The following is a 17,973-nucleotide window of genomic DNA, read 5'->3' on the forward strand; positions in this document are numbered from 1 at the left end:
CTCTTAATTTTCTTCATTTTTACTAGCACACAGTTCCCAAGTCATTACCAGTAATGACTGAATCGTTAATGTTAAAACTGCTTTCAGGGACAAACGAGCTGCAAAGCTGAGTGCCTTGTGTCCCAGCCTGCCTGTTTCTTATGATTCCTAATGTCAGATGGACTGTCCCACGCAAGGATTTGCCATCACTATAAGGAGCTCTGCCTTGGCTGTCATCCCACTCAGCAAAAGCAGCATCGTGTTAGAAATAGCTATATCATCATCCCTGATAAAGTGCCACTTCCTCATTCATTTTCATCAGTAGTAAGAGCCACTTGCACTTCAGGAAGCAGCCTTCAGAGTACCACAGAAAGACTAAGTTCAGAGCTTCTCACAAAATTGCTGCAGGCTTCTTCACACATCAAGCAATGCCACTGGCCAAGAAAATAGTGTAGGAAATTCTGGTTCCTTAGCACCTGTATCTCCTCATTGACTCCATCCCTCAAGCCAGTTTAGTGCATCTGAAGGCAGTAAGATCCCACACAGCTCCATGGATACCAGTTCAGAAGCTGAGATCTGCTTTGGCTTTCCAGTTCACCCCTCAAATTCCTTAATTCACTAGATTAATTCCTTGAATTAAAAAAAAAAAAAAAAAATAACCTTTTAGACTAATGGCTGCTTCTTCTGACATCGAGAAAGAAGAATGCCTGAAGAAACTGGGTACTAATGCCTCTTTCCCAGGGCAGTCAGAAGGAACCTCTAAATCAACTTTCAAAAATGCCTCCCCTGCAACAAAGCATTTTCCCAGGCTCAAGGGGCAGTAGGAAAGGAAAAAAAAAAACAAACACCCAAACAACACTATTCTGTGAACACCTCCATATATTAAAAAAACCTGAGCATACAAATTCCATGTGTCCACGAGAGCGATGAGTTGATAGAAACTTATTAAAAAACTTCCCCAGATAGCATATTTGAGATAGATAAACATGCTTCAGTTTATCCAATACAAAATATAGGCATGTCTGGGTAGCACAAAGCAAAACAAGTCAGGGAAAAATGTGTTATTTTCTGTGACTCATTAACCTCACCCTTTCAAATCTCTCACCTAATGGACCTTCCAACTTCACATAGATAGAGGAAATGAAAAAAGAAAAACTCAGGGGAAAGAAGAAATCAATTTAACTTTTAACATTTCTTAGATGCATCAAAAGTCTCAGCTATGTAGTTCTATTAGGTTTGTGTGTGGATTCTTATAAGATGCATGTGGAAAAGCCTTCAGTGGGTTCACTGCATGAGACTAAAGAAAATGCAGACTATGAATTTTGAACTTTCATCTTTTTCCTTCCTGGAAAGTCATCTTGAAAAAAAAAAAAAAAAAGTTTAAATAAACTATATATAGATGCTGCAAGTTGCAAGGCTGAATATGAATCTCTTATCCAATACAAATATTTTGCCACTCAGCTCATGAGAGCGCACAGCAGTATTTCAGTCTCCCAAACAGAACCACAGCAAGCCTATACATCCTCACAGTTGGTACTGGCATTTATAATATCCATGAGGCAAGTTTATAAGCTTATTAAACCCAAAACACAGAAGACAAAAGCTGACAATAAACAAGGAATAAAAAGAAAACATTAGAGTGGAAACGACAAAGGAAAATGAGAGTCAAACATAAGGGGTACTATACACATGGAGGGAAATTACCACGGGCATGCTTTAATACATTAGAAATTTTTTTTCCTGCAGATGTTGGATAGTCTAAACATACTTTCAAGCAACATTCTTGGTAGTTAATCCCTCAACCCTGCTAATGGTTTGACAGGGTTGTAACACTACAAACAATCTTTATTATGCACTTGTGTTTCCCTCCCTTCTCAAAAAGGAAATCAAGTGTGTAGAGCATAAGGTGCATTTCATATGATTTGTTAGGATGATCTCCTCCTGACTTAAGAATTTGTCTCCCACTAACAGACAACTGCAGACACACACAGGAAGAGGGAAACAGTGCTCATACATATTAGTTATACTCCATGAACTTATTCTTGCTCCCTGTCTAATGCCCTAGGATGGAGCACCCAATAACCACTGACAAGAGATAACCTTTTGTCTATGCATTCTTCACTTTTACCCTCAACAGCAAAAATGTTGAAAAAGCGAAAGACAGAAAACTTGGAAAACTTTGCAAGTAAAAGAACCATATTTTTATATGAAGAGAAGGCACAAAACTCTTACAATACTTTGTGAAAACAGATCTATTAACACTGGGAAGATAGTGAAAAAGGTAGCTAACAGCCCATGAAAAACTTAAGCACTTTTTTCCCATCCTAATCTGAATAAAAATTAAATTCATTGTTACTTTTGCTTTAGTTTTTGAGGCCAAATCACAGCTTAGTGGAGGTTTCCTCTCTTAGTTTACAAATGTCCTTCAAAAGGAAAATCCAGCATGCCAAATCAAGGGTTTGTTCACCATGACAATTTAAATTTTTCATAGTGTCAAGGGACAGTGGTGGTTTTGGTTATTGTGGGTTAGTGGGATTTTGGTTTGTTTTGCTGGTTTTTTTTTTTGTTTTTTTTTTAAGTGTCTGTAGGAAGAAGTAGGAAAAACAAAAGCAGAGACTGGAAAAAAGCAATTTCAATACAATCATTACTGAAAAGACAGCTGACAAGTTTTTAAAGACAAAGTTGCTTTAGTTGAAATACATCATTCTTTAGTAAGAAAAGCAAGCCATATCCTTGTCTACAGCCAAAAAAAGTCTTTTGATTTTGATAAAGTAACAGAAACCCTGGATACATTTCAAGTTTTTATTTAGAATCACTAACTATAATATTGTTTCCTATCTATCACTTAAGAGTTTCTGGTTTCAATTTCAATTAACAACAAATTTTCCTGGAAGTTTTGACCATTGTAACCACTTGAAAAAAAAACCCTGGGGCAGTGGGAGGAGAAGCTATTATAGGAGAATAGGACTTCACATGTTGCCAAAGGGCATCAAACACACACCCTTGGAGCTTAAGTGACAAGATGCAAAGGATAGGGGGATGCAGCCACAACAACCATCCCTGACAAACCAGAGGCACCATGGCATTACAGGAGGCACAGCTGCACAAGCTCCTTTGTGAGCAGCAACTGCATCCAAGAGTTTGCCACAGGATATTCTCAGAGACCAGTGTGACCTAGCTGGGCTAGAGTAGGTAGGTAACACTCTCAGATCCCCTCACAGATTTATTTTGAAAGGAAGCACGTGTCAACCTGAGTTTCATATCCTTTTTGACAAGGGCATATTACCTGATGGGGCTGTGAACTGGACCATCTGCTGTAGGAAGGAGCACCAGAAGTCTTGTTGGCTGTAGGTCTCTGCAAAATAAAAGAAGGACATGTCAAATATTCAGCAACATGTCCATCATGCAGGAAACTTTACCAGTCTCAACCATGTAAATAACTATAGTAAAAAAAGAAAAAACCCCAAAACCCTAAACAAGAGCCTCCAGAAACCACAACTATGAGGCACTTGCACTAAAATTACATAGATGGAAGCTTGCTAAATTTTCAACCAATGCTCTGTTCAGCCTCAAACCTCAAGACCTCAATATTCACTTCAATTTGTAGTTTTTCCCCTAGACTGCATATTTAAATGCTAAACCCCAACCCAAATTGAGATGACAAAGCACTACCCATCAGGCAGATAATTTACTCAGATTAAGCAAACATGCTGTAAAGGAAGAGCAGCTGACATCATCTCTCTGCACCTGTGAAATGCCTTTGACACTGTCCCACACCAGACCCTTGTCTCTAAACTGGAGACACATCAACCAGCAGATAAAGAATTGGCAATAAGATCATACTCAGAGTTGTGGTCAATGGCACACTGTTCAAGTGAAGATCAGTAACACATGATGTTTCTCATGGGTTGGAAGGATTGAAGGGAGGGTGTCAAAACAAAATTTTGAAGCAGAATTGTTCTTTCAGATCACTTCACCTTACCTAAGTTTTATTTTTGAATATTTTTGGAATACGTAGGGGATTTTTTATATACCAACTTTCTTTTCAAGAAAAACAGCCTTTAAGATTTATCCCTACATTTCTTTCACCCATTTCTCTATTTTTTTCCCAAAGCCCTAAGAAAAAAAGACCATGCCATGTGCTTTCACATCCATAGCATATTTCCATATCATATGTGTCACATAGACACTGTACAATCAATTTGCCTTTGATACTGCAGAAAAATCAATGCAATATGGCATCTTACAGAACTCCATCAATTATTTTATTACACATTATCTCTGGTTTCAAAACTATTTTATACCATCAACTTCAACACCATCTACTCCCAGTTTAAGCTAGAACATGATGTAAGAGATCTTCAAATCCAACCCTTACTTATGTGAACTTGTTGATTTAAAAAATAAAAATAAAAAAATCAAACACCAAACAAAAAACCCAAACAAACAAACAAAAAACCCAACCAAACAAATCCACTGGATACCACAGCCAATAACTAAGTTTCTTGCAAGCATATAACTACTGTACTGTGTAAGCTCATTTCTTACAAAATCTTCATGATAACAAGGCTACTTGTATCAGGAAGATCAGGTAGGTTTAAGTTTCTTTTGCAAGAGATCTGAATTCAAACAGGCTTTCCAGACATGAGATACTAATTTATCAGTACATTATGTCACCAGCAGGATGCTAATAAGGGGGACAGATTCATATTTGAACCATATGGACATAAATTACTAAAAAAATGCAATTATGACAATCCATGTGAGATTTATACCACAATGTAGTACATTCTTTGTAAGTATGAAAATAAATAGCTTATGGCTTTTAACACCCAAGGATATAGTACATTTCTATGCCAATTATAACCACGAGGGCTTATACATCATTACATATTCTAAAGCTGGCATGTCATTCCAGCTAATGAGAAACAGCCACTGCTGGAATTGTATTTGTGTGTTAGTCTATCAAAAAGCAGTTATTTTACAAATTTAATTATTAGCATTACTGTATGGTGTATTTATCTTCTCCTAGACACCCTTAAAAAGACAGGCTTTTTTAATATACAGATACACCATGTAACAGAATAACACTTTCCTTTGACAGAAACTTCAGAAAAGACAAAGTGCACACAATGCTGGTATCAGCTTTATGAAAAACTATCTCCATCTGCTTCAGAAGAATGACCAGCCAATCTCTGAAACAACTAATTGAATAATGAGAGTGCTGGAGTTTTTTCTAGAAGCACTGGAGGCTGTTTTCCAGCAAGATGCCTTTCCACAAGCTCCACATACCTTTCTTAATTAATATATATGTAATGTATGTCTGCCTTTAGTATAAGCCAATAAAACTGCATCTTCCTCCTGTCTAAATTTCCTACACAGCAATCACTCTTTTGAACTTTTCTGTCTCAGTTTCAAGGACACCCGAAAGATAAATATCCCACAGAGAAAAGGTACTGCAACATTACAGAGAAACAGGCAAATCCTTTCTAGGACTAACACCCAGCAAACAAATACTTCCCAAGACAAAGGCAGAAGATGATTTTTTTTTTTCAACCTTACAAAAAAGAAAAGACTAGAGCTTCAGAAGTATTTATGACTTCCAACTTCCAGTATGATTAAGAAGGCACTTTAAAAAAAAACTGCAAATAGTAATATAAAAGACCTAAGATTAACTTTTATTTCCCCTATCCTTCCAGGTTTTTTTTCCCTTCTCTACTCACAGACCAGGAAGCAGACTCACTTGCATGTTCCAAGGCAACCACACTACCAGGTTATAGAGCAAAGACTTGCATTGCTCACACAGTGAGAAGCTTCTGCATCAGACCACTCAGAGTAGATTCTGAAATATCTAGAAAATGCTTTCATCCAAGCTTCTGTCCAGGTTCTAAAAGGCAATAGGAAAAAACCTGAAGGCCAGGCCACAAGCCCTGCTCATCTCAATGGTTAAAATATTCAAAGCAAGTGACTTAAAAAGTTATGCACAAGCAAACTCCAAACACACGCAACCTCACCCTTGTATTGCTGCAACCAGTAGAAATTAGACAACCACCTACCTCTAGGAATACAACTCTTCATACTTAGCAGCAAAGGTCATAAGCCAGACCACATTCTCTGCTAGGTGAGTAGCTTTTGCATACATCTTGCACCTCAAAGACCTCAAGGGGTTGCATTTTCACAAGCTATTTTCCCAGGGTGAATGCAGGCTGCATTCAGCCCTTTAAGCCACATCCTTTCCTTCAGTTAAAATCACCTCCCACATCAATGCTCCCTTTGAGAAAGAAAGAGCACAAACACAGAACGTTTAAGAATGCTCCCTGTGGCAAAATTAGCACTTTAGCACAAGCTCTGGACATAAACTTCCTCCCTGGTCTTGCAGAACTCCCTAACATCACCACTAAAACCACCTAAACAAACAGACATCAACACCTCCAGGGCCTCTAGCAAGTCCCTCTCTTAACTAACTTTATATCCATTCTGCTTTCCCAGTTCATTTCTGCTCCCTTAGCTGCCTGTCAGCCATATGCAGATACAAAAGCTCCTCCCCAACTATTAAAAACTAATTAAGACTGACTGCCCTAATTACCTTCTGTCCAAGCTGTTCCTTATGTCCTGGCTCCTTCTCTCATTACCCCTACCTGTGAAGAGAGGTCAAACTCACTGAGCTACAGGTGATCACCAATTGTTTTAAAAGGCCACAAAGTTCTGCTGAAAATTTTAGAAAGCTTTAAGAATCACAGTAAACTGTAATTCCAAAGGCAATAAAACTGAAAACTGGATGTGTGAGTTTTCTATCTGAGATGGAAGATGTGGAAAAAATGGAGAGGGAAGCTGGTGGCCGGCACACTGCTGCCCGGGCAGCAGTCAGTGTGAGAAGAGAAAATCTGATGGAAATTCAGGTGCAATGCTTCAAGCACATAGCCAGACTTGAGCCTGAATGTGAGGAATGCTGATGAAACATGAGACTGCCTCCAAATCCCAGTGAGACCAAGAAAAAAAGTACTTCTCATAGCAGTAAAGTGGCACAGATAAAAGAAGAGCAAATGATGCAGTATATGTGCAAAGATGCTTTTTTTTATGTGCAGCTCACAGGAGAACTGTTTTCTCAAAAGATTCCTACTACTGGACACAGTAGATAACATAGCAAGAAGCCAGGAAAAAAAGGATGCATGGAAATCAGTAATGGAGCATGGCTCAACAGGAGAGTTCATGGAAATGTGTGTTACTATTTCATTCTTGGGATAAGGCTACCAGTGACTATATGCAACACAAGCCAAGAAATCAGTCAAGGAGAACTTCAAGATAATGCCACACTTCAAATTCATGAAAGAAAAGCAGAGTCCAGAATTACAAGTGTCATTACTTTAACAATATTTCTAAAAGCAAAAGAAGGAGCATATATTCAGATAACAAAGGCAAAGTTTATAACTTGTTCTACACTCAAACAAACTTATAAAGTCTTGTGATGGGCATGGCAATTCATCCCATTAGTCTAGAAAAGTATCTTGAGATGGGATGATTTATTGTCTGGAAGTACCTGTCTCTTTCCATCCACTCACTGGAGAGAAAGGCTAAGCAGGCAGTTTAATTGAGACATCTAACTGGGGATGGCTAATGTTAAGTGAAATTAAATCTACCCACAGTCCCTGTTCTCCTTGCTACCAAGGGACCTAAGCAATTTGTCCTCTTCTACGTTTCAAAAGGTTATTATGGTAGCAAATTTGTTACAATTGGGGTACTTGTGAACTGCCTTGTGTACTCCCACAACCTGTGTTAATCTTTAAAATGCAGCTCATTGGTAAAGACATGAAATACTCTATTGACTTGCAGGACTTTTTGGCTGGGCAAGAAGGAGAGAAAAGAATTTTCTTTATAAATAGAGAAAACAAAATATGAAAAGAAATTGAACATGTACTAAATATTTAGTCATATTGAAGAAAATCTGCTTAGACTTACACCTGTAGCACTCTGAGAATACAATTATAGTTATATGAAACTCATAACACCAATTCCTGAGCTCTTTGGCTTTCTGGCCTGAAACTTGCTGGCATTCAGCTGGTCATCAGGTTTATGAGAGATGATTCTTGTTTAAAGATTACAGAGTCCAGTTGTTTTTGTTAAGGTAGATATGAAATTAAGGACATATTTTGCACTGTCCAACATCCAGATTTCTTTTTTCCTAGTATTTGCTATGGAATTCCCCTGATTTTCTCTTATATTAAAAAAATCATTTCCTGAAAAAAGTAATAGAGACAGCTGACAACTCTGTAAGATGTTAAGACACTGAAGTTCTTTCTCTGAAGTTTTCTTCCTTTTTTATTTTAATGGAGTTTTGTATATCTGTGACTTTTGCAAAGAGGAACCAGCAATGTTATGTTAAGGAAAAAAACTATATTCAGGAGATGCTTCTTGTGGGACACAGGCCTTTGGGTTTATTCTTTTTTTTTTTTTTTTTTTTTTTTAAGAAGGCATTTATGAAGAAAACACCAGTGAAAAATAAAGTTTTAACTTCTCAAACTATAAAGAGCTATAATATCCTTTATGACTCTCCAGGAACGAATAATGGGCAAAGTCCTTTTGACATTAACCACAGCAGACTGGAGCAGTGGGAGCTGGTTTTTGAAGTATTGAGTTTTATTTCCTTTTACTTATTGAGCTTATCCCACAACAATGCAGTACAGAAAATGACAAGTTATTAATTTCTATGTACAAGGTAAATAGAAATGGTGACAACTTATCTGACATTATCTGATCAAAAATGGTTCTTAGAGGAATTACAGAGTCTGAAATTTGAACTGGTGATATCTCATGAAACAACACAGACTTCATGCCTACATATCAATCCCTACCTGCCTCTGCTCTGGCTCCAGACACCCTTAAGCCATGCTGATTCTCTGTGTGAGGTAAGACCTCACACACTTGATAATACTAAATCCTTTACAGCCTCTTCCTCACAAACATCATCTCAAGGGATCAGAGAAGTCAGCTCAGTGGAAAGGGTATCTCTGTGCTTCCAGTCTGGTATCACACCTGGCTCCATGGGGAGACAAACCCCAGTAAAGCCTGTTCATTACAAATGTGCTGCTCACCCATGAAGCCATTTTCACTTCTGTGCAATAAATATACACAATTTCTTGCTACCTTCGAAAACCTCATCCCATTTCTCAACAATACCAATACTATGCTGGAAATTGATAGCTTGCACTCTAGACATGAGACTAAACAGATTCCAAGTACTTTCAATTCCATAGTTTCTTCAAAACCATACAAGTTAAAAATCCTCCAAAACTTCCTGGAAAACTGCCTGCTTTCTAATGATGCTAGCTCTATAAAATTGCAGAGCAATGGATTTTTTTTTTTTTCTTTTTAAAGCAAAAGAGGAAGACAAAAGGTTAGATAATCAGATTAATGACAGGAATGTCATTTCATTACAGCTATGCAGCAGTTTTTACCACTCAATGGCGAACATTGCTGAACACAGGGTTAGGACACGAAGCAAAGCACAGTGATGTTGACAGCAGTGGAAGGATGGGACGTGACATGATGTGACAATATGGTCTTCTCCTGCATGCAATGGGTGCATGACACATCCCTCAGCTTGCTTGGCAGCTGAGAGAACAGCATATGGCAGAGTGACATCATTGCTTTGCAGTGATGAGATGATGCAGGGGAATCACCAAGGATGTTGCTCCATACAAGAGGAAAATCAGGAAGAAAACATTAAAAAGGCAGCCAATCTGGATAGAGTGGCAGGACATAAAATGGAACAGAGTTACAAGAGGTAAAGGTTGCAAGTAATGAAATACATTTATAAGTTGTGTATGAAAAAGTGCACAGTGGGAAAACAACCCTTCCTTAACGCTGTTACACAATGTCATTAGGGATTACTTCCTCTAGCTTACAGAAATCAATGTTATGACAGGAAGAGACAGAGCAGGAGGGATATTGACTGAGCTGTCAGCCATAGGAGTACATCTCTCTGAACCTGTGGGTTTGGGCTTTGATGAAGCAAATGCATTCAATGGATACTTTTATAGGATCTCAGGCACTCACTCAAAGTACCCACATTTCATATCCACTGTCTAGTCCTGACCATCAACATAGTGACTCATAATTTTTGAGATGAAATTGCCAAAAGTAGTATATGTCTATCACTTGCCCCCATCTATGGATTCTTGACACCTAATTTGACATGGGCTCTGAACCATGGGGCAGCAGTTGTCATGTCACTGTGACTCCCTCTCTTCTTTCTCTTTGTTCATTCCTGTTCACTTATTTAATAAAGACATTAAAAAAAGGAAAAGAAGAAAACTTCTGGACAAAGCCAGAGATTAAAATATCTTCTCTTCATAAATTCTCTTTATACTTACCAATCTGGAGCTTTGTGCTTAAAAAAACCCAGACCTTCCCTATATGACCTCCCATATCCAGCTTGATTGTTAAGAGTAATAATTAATGTATTTTAAGTTTCAAAGTATGGATTTCAATGGTGATGAAGTCCAAAGGCCTTTTATATTTCACAAATCAAATAAGAACTGATATTAGAAATTGTGCTATCCATCTCAAACCACATCTACCTTAGCAGAACTGACTGGTCAAGCTCGAGTCAGCAATACTGTAACCACTAATTCCTTCTCCATTCTGATTTGTATTGATCAAGCGAAGTGCAGAATCCTTGGAATCACAAACAAGCTGAACAACTGCTACTGTTGGTGAGAAGCAAGAACATATTTCTTAGGAATTTTATATGGTGAAAGAAATTCTCTGTGGGGATGCTATAGACACCATGACTTTCTGTGCAGTCAGCACTTTCTTCCAAAGCCAGAGAATTTGAAGATAAGCTGCAAAGAGATCGAGGAACAACCTTCAAGTCTTCCAGATGAAGCTGACATAAATTTGGCATTCTTACCCCACAAAATGTACAAGTAAGAAATTGTAAGAAAGTCCCAAGACATAGAAACATGCAATTAGATAAGAAGGAGAAATTAGCTGGGGGAAAAAAAAAAGAAAAATATGGAGACATTCAATGCTTTGATGTCAAGAACCCTCTTAAGCATTATAGAGAAAGTAGGGGAGCACAACACAGCCGTGTGAGAGAAAATTTAGTCATAAAGTGGCTTTATAAAGCAGCTGTTTCTGGGGGAAAAAGACTTTGTGAGCTAAGAACTAAGTGTAGTATTATGCTGAGGAATGTTCTATTATCAGCAATCAGTTAAACAAAGAGCCAGGGAACACCACAGTATGGTTAACACCAGGACACCTACTCCTATTGAAAGAATGCTCAAGGAAGTATAAGATGCATTATAAGAAGGACTTGGAACACATGACCTCTTTTATGTCCTTTAGACTCTCACCATTTTCCTGAGTAAATGAAATGCTCGAGGAGATGTAGGGGAAGTGGTCACAGCACCAGCCTAACAGAGTTCAAGAAGTGTTTGGACAATGCTCTCAGGCACAGGGTGTGCAGGGCCAGGAGTTGGACTTGATGATCCTTGTGAGTCCCTTCCAACTCAGGGTATTCTATGGTTCCATGAGTCTATGACACAGACAGTCTTGCCTATGACAGAGAGCAACATGGGATTAGTTTTTAGTCTTTCTTCAGAAGCTTGCATGGGCCTACAAAAATGGAATTAACGAGGCTGTGTTGATTTGAGATAAAGGAATAACACCAAGAACGTAAAATAAATTGATTGTAATTAGAGCTGTTCTCTTTGAGCAGCTATTCTGAGAAAGATTATCTGTTCCATTATAATAGCAGACCAGAAATATGAAAAGTGACCCAGAATCTTTGAGTAATATTGGGTCTGAGGTATTAAAAGATAACAAAGTGACTACAGTGAAAACTGATACTGAGTAGGAAACCATCAGACTTGCACTATAGAGAGTATCAAAAAACATGAGAAGAGCAAATGCAGATATAAAGACAACAGATGCTCTAATAAAGGCGTGGGGGGACCTTTCCTTTTTTTATTAGTGTTCACCAAAGAAAACAAGAATTCAGATTTATGCTTATGTTGAAGATTATAATAAAGCCAGAACAGAGAATAGTCTTGATAAGAAAATGCAAAGGACAACAGTGCAGAAATTAAAGTAAAATATGGCATACAGTAGATGTAATAATCAGAACATTTTACATGTGTTTCAATACTAGGAGGCAAGGACATGAATCATGAAGGTTCAGTAAAGTACAAAAATAAAAATCTTTATTTGCAAACAATGCAATCATGAAAAGGTGGAGGAGGTACTATAATGATCCCTTTAATGGTAAGAGATAAAAGTGAACAACAAATGGTTATTTTCTAGATAAAGGAGTAATTCTCAGAAGAATCAAGTTTTTAAAGTATTCAAAAGGCAATTAGACATTCAGGAAAAATGCTGGCAATTCCTACTAAATTATGAAGACTTGGATGCAATAAGCTTAGTCAAATTTTTTACAACCTAATTTTGGTAATATTTTCTAAGAGCAGAAAGGGAAAGTCATACTTCCAATTTCAGAATAAGGATGTATTGGAATTGTTCTTCCCATTTCAACCTCAGAAATCTGGCTTTCATACCTTTTACAGACACACACTCTTTAAACAGAGGAAACAGTGAGTGATGGCAAATATTGGTGTCTGGCAAAGAGTTCCATCCCAAGATTGGTCACAAAAAATAAAAACAAGCAATCAGTTTTAGTTAGGTGTTGTCTCCAGGAAAAATGCTGATATAAAGACAATTAAAGTGTAATTTCTTAGAGGATTTAGGAATAATCTAGTGGGTTCTTGGCCTGTAAGGGGAGTATTTGACGTCTTGGAATGTCACAGCACAAGTATGCAACGGTTCGTTATGTAGGAAATTGGATGCTTTTCAAGTAGGGAGACAATGAAATTTCTGCTCTGTTTCATAGCAATCCAATGCTAAAGTGGGAAGATGAAGAAGCCCCACACTTTTCAGATCAGTCCAGTCATTATTTGGAAGGCACTGAAGCAATCTGCCTTGACTTCTGAATAAGTGGCTGCTGCAGGAAAGATAAGGTCAGAAAAAATGGTGGATTTGGATCAGTGAACATGAATGATATTCAAGAATTGTAAAACCAGGTAAATAGCCTTGTAATGATAAGATTTGGAGCAAGCTTTCTGTCAGGCAATGAGGTTGCAATGAGTTTGGTAGCCTAAACAGCTGGTGGCTTTAAATAATAGTAGAAGTTTGTGGGAGGAATAAATTTAGTTATTTGCTGCTCTGAACCTAATGACAGAAGGAAAAATTTCATTGTACAAAAGACCCTAAAAAGTCACCAAATTAAAAAAGAGATCTCTTGTCTAGATTGCACTGGTATTGCCTAATCATCAGCTGAGAAAAGCTGACAAATGGAAGGGGTGACATTGTACTGCAGTTTGACTGTAGTTGGTGCAAGCACAGTATAACTGGCATGGGTGACAGCTGCTGTGACTAGGATGTGGTGCAAGGTTTGCTAGCTGCCAACCACCACAGCAAACTTACTGAGCTCCTGGTACATAAAATAATCTCATTTTGTAGTAGACATTTCTAGAGAGAACTACTTAGCTGGCTGTTCTGCACAGGACTCACACCACCACTCTTACTGCCCAAGCAATGTGTTGAACATTGTTTTTATAGAGATTCTAGTCATCCAGGTGATACTCTTTTGCAAACAGGATGCTTCTTTATGTAAATGCTGTGAAATCTACACCTACTGTCTCCACCTACCTTCCTCTTCTACAACATCAGCTTTTAAGTTCTCCTTGTTCCAAACCCCCGTGCTCACTCCCTGTGTTCAGGGAGCACTCCTTCTCTCCTTCCTCTCTTCTATCCTGCAAGCTAAACCCCAACACCACAGAAGGTGAGACAGGCATTCAAATCTGGCTGCCACTGCAAGAGGAGAGAAGCGACATAGTGGCTAGAGCAGCAATAACTGCAAAAATTTATCATCCCAGCTTCTTCAAATGCCCCTCCCTGCTCCGTGATCGAGGCACACCAGAGCAATAAATTCTTCTAAGAGCCCTTAAATCTATCACACTAATTGCTAAATGCAGAGTAGCCATTCATCTTTCCTGGTAACATGGCAATGCATGAATTTGCTGAAAGATTTTTTTTTTTCCTAATGTTTCCTTATGATTAAACTATAAAATAAAGGAAAATGCAACATCACTGCCTACTTTCAGGCTAATGTTTTTTTAGAAGCCTGGAGAGGAGTTCAGTATGAAAATCATAAAAGATTAGGAGGACTGTCAGCACAAAGGGACAGATATTTTTCTGCTCTATTCACATGCAGTCTTAGCATTTAAAAATGCATGTGAATAACACTTATTTCTAGACTTCAGAAAGAATAAACAACCCATATTTCCAGAAATTTCCTAATAACATTCTCTTTAAATTTTTTTTCTAGAAATATCACAGAAAGTCTTCCTTCATTTAGCATTGAGAGTAAGTGAAATTGGACTGTATTTTACCAGAGGGGTCAAATATTTAAAATAATAATATCCTTTGCAGTTGGTTGATAAATATACATGGAGAGAAACCTCAATGAAAACACAGGCAATAATAAGAGGCAAACTTCAGATTTTAAGCTTGTTCTTTGTCAATTTGTTCAGTGTACAGTAACCTTGTTAAATTAAGAAAATTCCAAGTGTATTAGGAAAGGCTGCCCTCTTCAGACAAACTTAATAAAAGGTACACAGAAGAAGTTCTGAGTGTCTTCAAGTTAAAATAAGAATGTGGTGAAATTAACTGTACAGCACATTTTTAGCAAATTAAGTTTCTTCTGCTTAATAACAATTTGCTATCACATAAAGAAAAGCAATTTTTTGTCATTAGCTGCATATTAATGTATGTTTGTTTAGACTCACAACAGACCCATTTATACAGTTTCTGTAAGGCTGCTATAACTTTAAGTCATATGCTGGAATATAGAAACATAATTAATTAAGAAATCTATTGAGTCTGAACTTTACCTATGTCATGTTTTGTGCTGTCATATGGAAAAATAACGCATTTTGCAGCACTGAATTTTTGTCACAGGGGAATTTTCATTAAGGATGATAAAATTGCCTGTTTTTCTCTAACAAAACTTGGGGTTTAGATAGGTTTTGATCTCCCTAATGATCCAAACCAGTGAGTGGAAAAATGTCTTTGTCATCATGATTGGTGTTTTATACTTGATGGCTTAATTTCATTCATGAACAACTAGAAACAGCTTATTTAGACAGAAAAGTAATTTTTTTCTTTTCCTCACTATTTGTCATCTGAGTGTCTTCACAGGTGAAATGGTGGATTTTTATCTTTCATCACACCAGGTGGCAAAACATAAAGCTACTGGTATTTCCCTGGTGAATATCATAGAATTTTCATAAGGAAGACCACCTATATGAAGTAAGTAGCTGTATTTGGGTTAATGACTGTAAATAACAGCTTCCAATTTACTGGAGAGGTGAGGTGGACAGAAATATTTTTTATTGGTGTTTTACTTTGAATACTGAAAGCTGTATCATAGAATCTTCTGAGGAGATCTAGAAATACATATTGTGCTCCACATACTAAACCTAATCTTTATATATCCACATTTTTCAAGACCTTTATCAGAACCTAGAACTGTACTAAAACAGTCATTAACTCTCAATTAAGCCCCCTAAAATTCTCCAGAGCAGAGACAATGCTCTTAAAAGATTGAACTCTCCTAAACACTCCTAAAGACAGAAAGCTGGCAGTTTGAAAGAAGTCTCTCCATTCATTGGAAATGGTCTTTTTTCTACCTTTTCAGCAAAGCCTCCAATGTCATGATGTCTCAGGAGAACATGCTTAACTGCCCAATAAGTTTGTGACTGCAAGGTTGCTCTTTTCCTTGCAAAATATTTTCCTTTTTTTTAATCTTGTTTCAAAGCATGATAAGTCCAATTCATTTTATATTCTGATCCAAAATTTGAGTCAAGTTTCCTTCCTCCTTCACCACATCATACAGGTTTTCTGGACAGCAGGTAATTTCATCCATTGTGTCCCTTTCCACAGACAGTCTCTTCAGTCTCTGAAACAGACAGCATTTCTAAGCTCACTTTAAGAAACACTCCATGCTCTTAACTTCAACCATGCAAGGAAGTTTCTCTGAAGACTTGTGGGAATTTTTTTACCCTTTGTTAAATAGGATTCAGTTTAAGATGTACTTTAAGTTAAGAATTACTTAAACGCTTTGTTGAACTGGGGCTTGAAATGGGACTTTAATTTCCTTAACAACTCTCAGTATACCATTACTAGAATAAATGCAGAAAAATCAGACTTTCTGAAAAAATGTGTCTCCAGGGTGCTAGTACAAGCAAATTATGGAGCAGTTAAATAATGCCAAACTATAAATCTCTTATCTACCAACACTTATCCATCTGTCTTACGAGTATGCTAAGGAGTAGGTCTTGTTTAAAGACTGAGATGTTAGAGCTGGAAATGAATACTTGCCTTTTAGTCCCCTCCTATGCTATGGTATTCAGTTTCATGTATAATTGATGGGCTGAAATTTTAAGACAGACTAAGTAAATAAATTATGAGTATTCAAAATACCACCCTTTTGCCAGTAAACCCCTGTTATTCTTCACACTGACTCAGCCACCTCTCATGCTGCTATCTTTATTTATAGGAATATTATTTTCTGTGATTTTGTAGTATATACTTACTAAAATTATCTCAATGGAAATTATTTCAATGGCAAACATAACCATGATTTTGTAATAATCAAAATACAGTACAGCTTTGTTTGGGTATTTTTCCTTCATTCAATTGAGACATAGTGTAAAAGAAAGGCATATTAGTTGAATACCAGCATTTTTTATGCTATTGCTAGTTCTTGCACAATAGAATTCCTAAGAACTGTGCTGTAATTCTTTCCTGCAGTGAAACACAGGGGTGTCCACATTGGCATTCTTGAATTTTCTTAGGCCGTTAAATCATAAGGCTGCCTGTACTATGCAGAGAGATTGGGTTATGAATTTTCTGAAGTGACAGATCCTGTTATATAAGCCACTGGTGAGTCTGGGAATGCCATTCAACATTTTCAGCTTTGGAATTAATTTTATTCTACTTTTTCCCATGAGAAAAATGAAAATGTTCACAATTTTACTGATAAGGAGTGCAGTTTCCATGACAAAATCACATCCTTGGGAAAACCCCAAGTATTTCTTCCAGCTGTGGGTATACAGAGGAACAATTCTGACCTGACAGCTGTGCACCTGATATGACTTATTCAAGAACTCAAACAAGGATCCTAAAATTAAAAGGCTGCTGGACAAGATAGCTGCAGCATATTTATTGTAAAAGGCAAGGTTAATGGACTTGAAAGCAATCTAAGAAATCATTTTTGTGGAATGCATTATAAGCTTCCTTTATATAAAAATACTGGGTTTTTTCTCATGTGCAAGTCTTTCAGGTCCCAGCTAGTAAGAGCTAGTCAGGTAAGCCCACTGTCCTTCAGTATTACAGAGATGGCATCAAAAGTGAACTGTGACAGAAATGTCTGATACCACTTTTGAAAGTTAATATCACACTCTTATACAAACTAGTTCATTCAGTGACAATCCGTAATCACAGCTCATTGAGTCCTTGCAGGACTCATAAAATAAATAACTGGAGCAGTAAGAACTCTTCTACAGAGAGCAACTTTCAGTAAAAAGAATTTGAACAGGTAAATAAATTTTATTTATGCAATTTTATTAACAGAAAAAGGACACAAGAAATAAAAATTTGCAGTGAGATAGACATTAATTTTGAAAAATTAGAAGAAGCCAGTGTAAACTCAGAGACAAGGCAAAGATTACTGATTTTCCTTAAATAAAAACGAGAAAGCAACCTCACTCTGTCCCAAACAGCTGATAAATTCACTCAATTTGGCCTGTGTCCCTGGTACTTTGGAGCATAGGTTTTCAAATTTCATTGGCAGATGAGTGTGGAATACCCCTTCATTCCTTTGAAGAAGCCAGCCTGAAGATGCAATGAGCCTACAAATAATGATTAGCATTTAAA

General features: G+C 37.3%; 1 protein-coding gene across 2 annotated transcripts in view; it reads right to left on the bottom strand.

The window, feature by feature from the left end:
• The window catches only part of RBMS3 (RNA binding motif single stranded interacting protein 3), a 691,053-nt gene that overhangs the window by 583,175 nt on the left and 89,905 nt on the right, over positions 1–17,973 (bottom strand). For both annotated transcript variants that reach the window (XM_056483533.1, XM_056483532.1), the window contains exon 3: positions 3,266–3,334. In XM_056483533.1, the coding sequence (XP_056339508.1) occupies positions 3,266–3,334 (69 nt within the window). The remainder of the gene's footprint in view (positions 1–3,265; positions 3,335–17,973) is intronic.

The sequence above is a fragment of the Oenanthe melanoleuca genome, chromosome 2 (genome assembly GCF_029582105.1).
Source record: "Oenanthe melanoleuca isolate GR-GAL-2019-014 chromosome 2, OMel1.0, whole genome shotgun sequence".
Taxonomy (NCBI): domain Eukaryota; kingdom Metazoa; phylum Chordata; class Aves; order Passeriformes; family Muscicapidae; genus Oenanthe; species Oenanthe melanoleuca.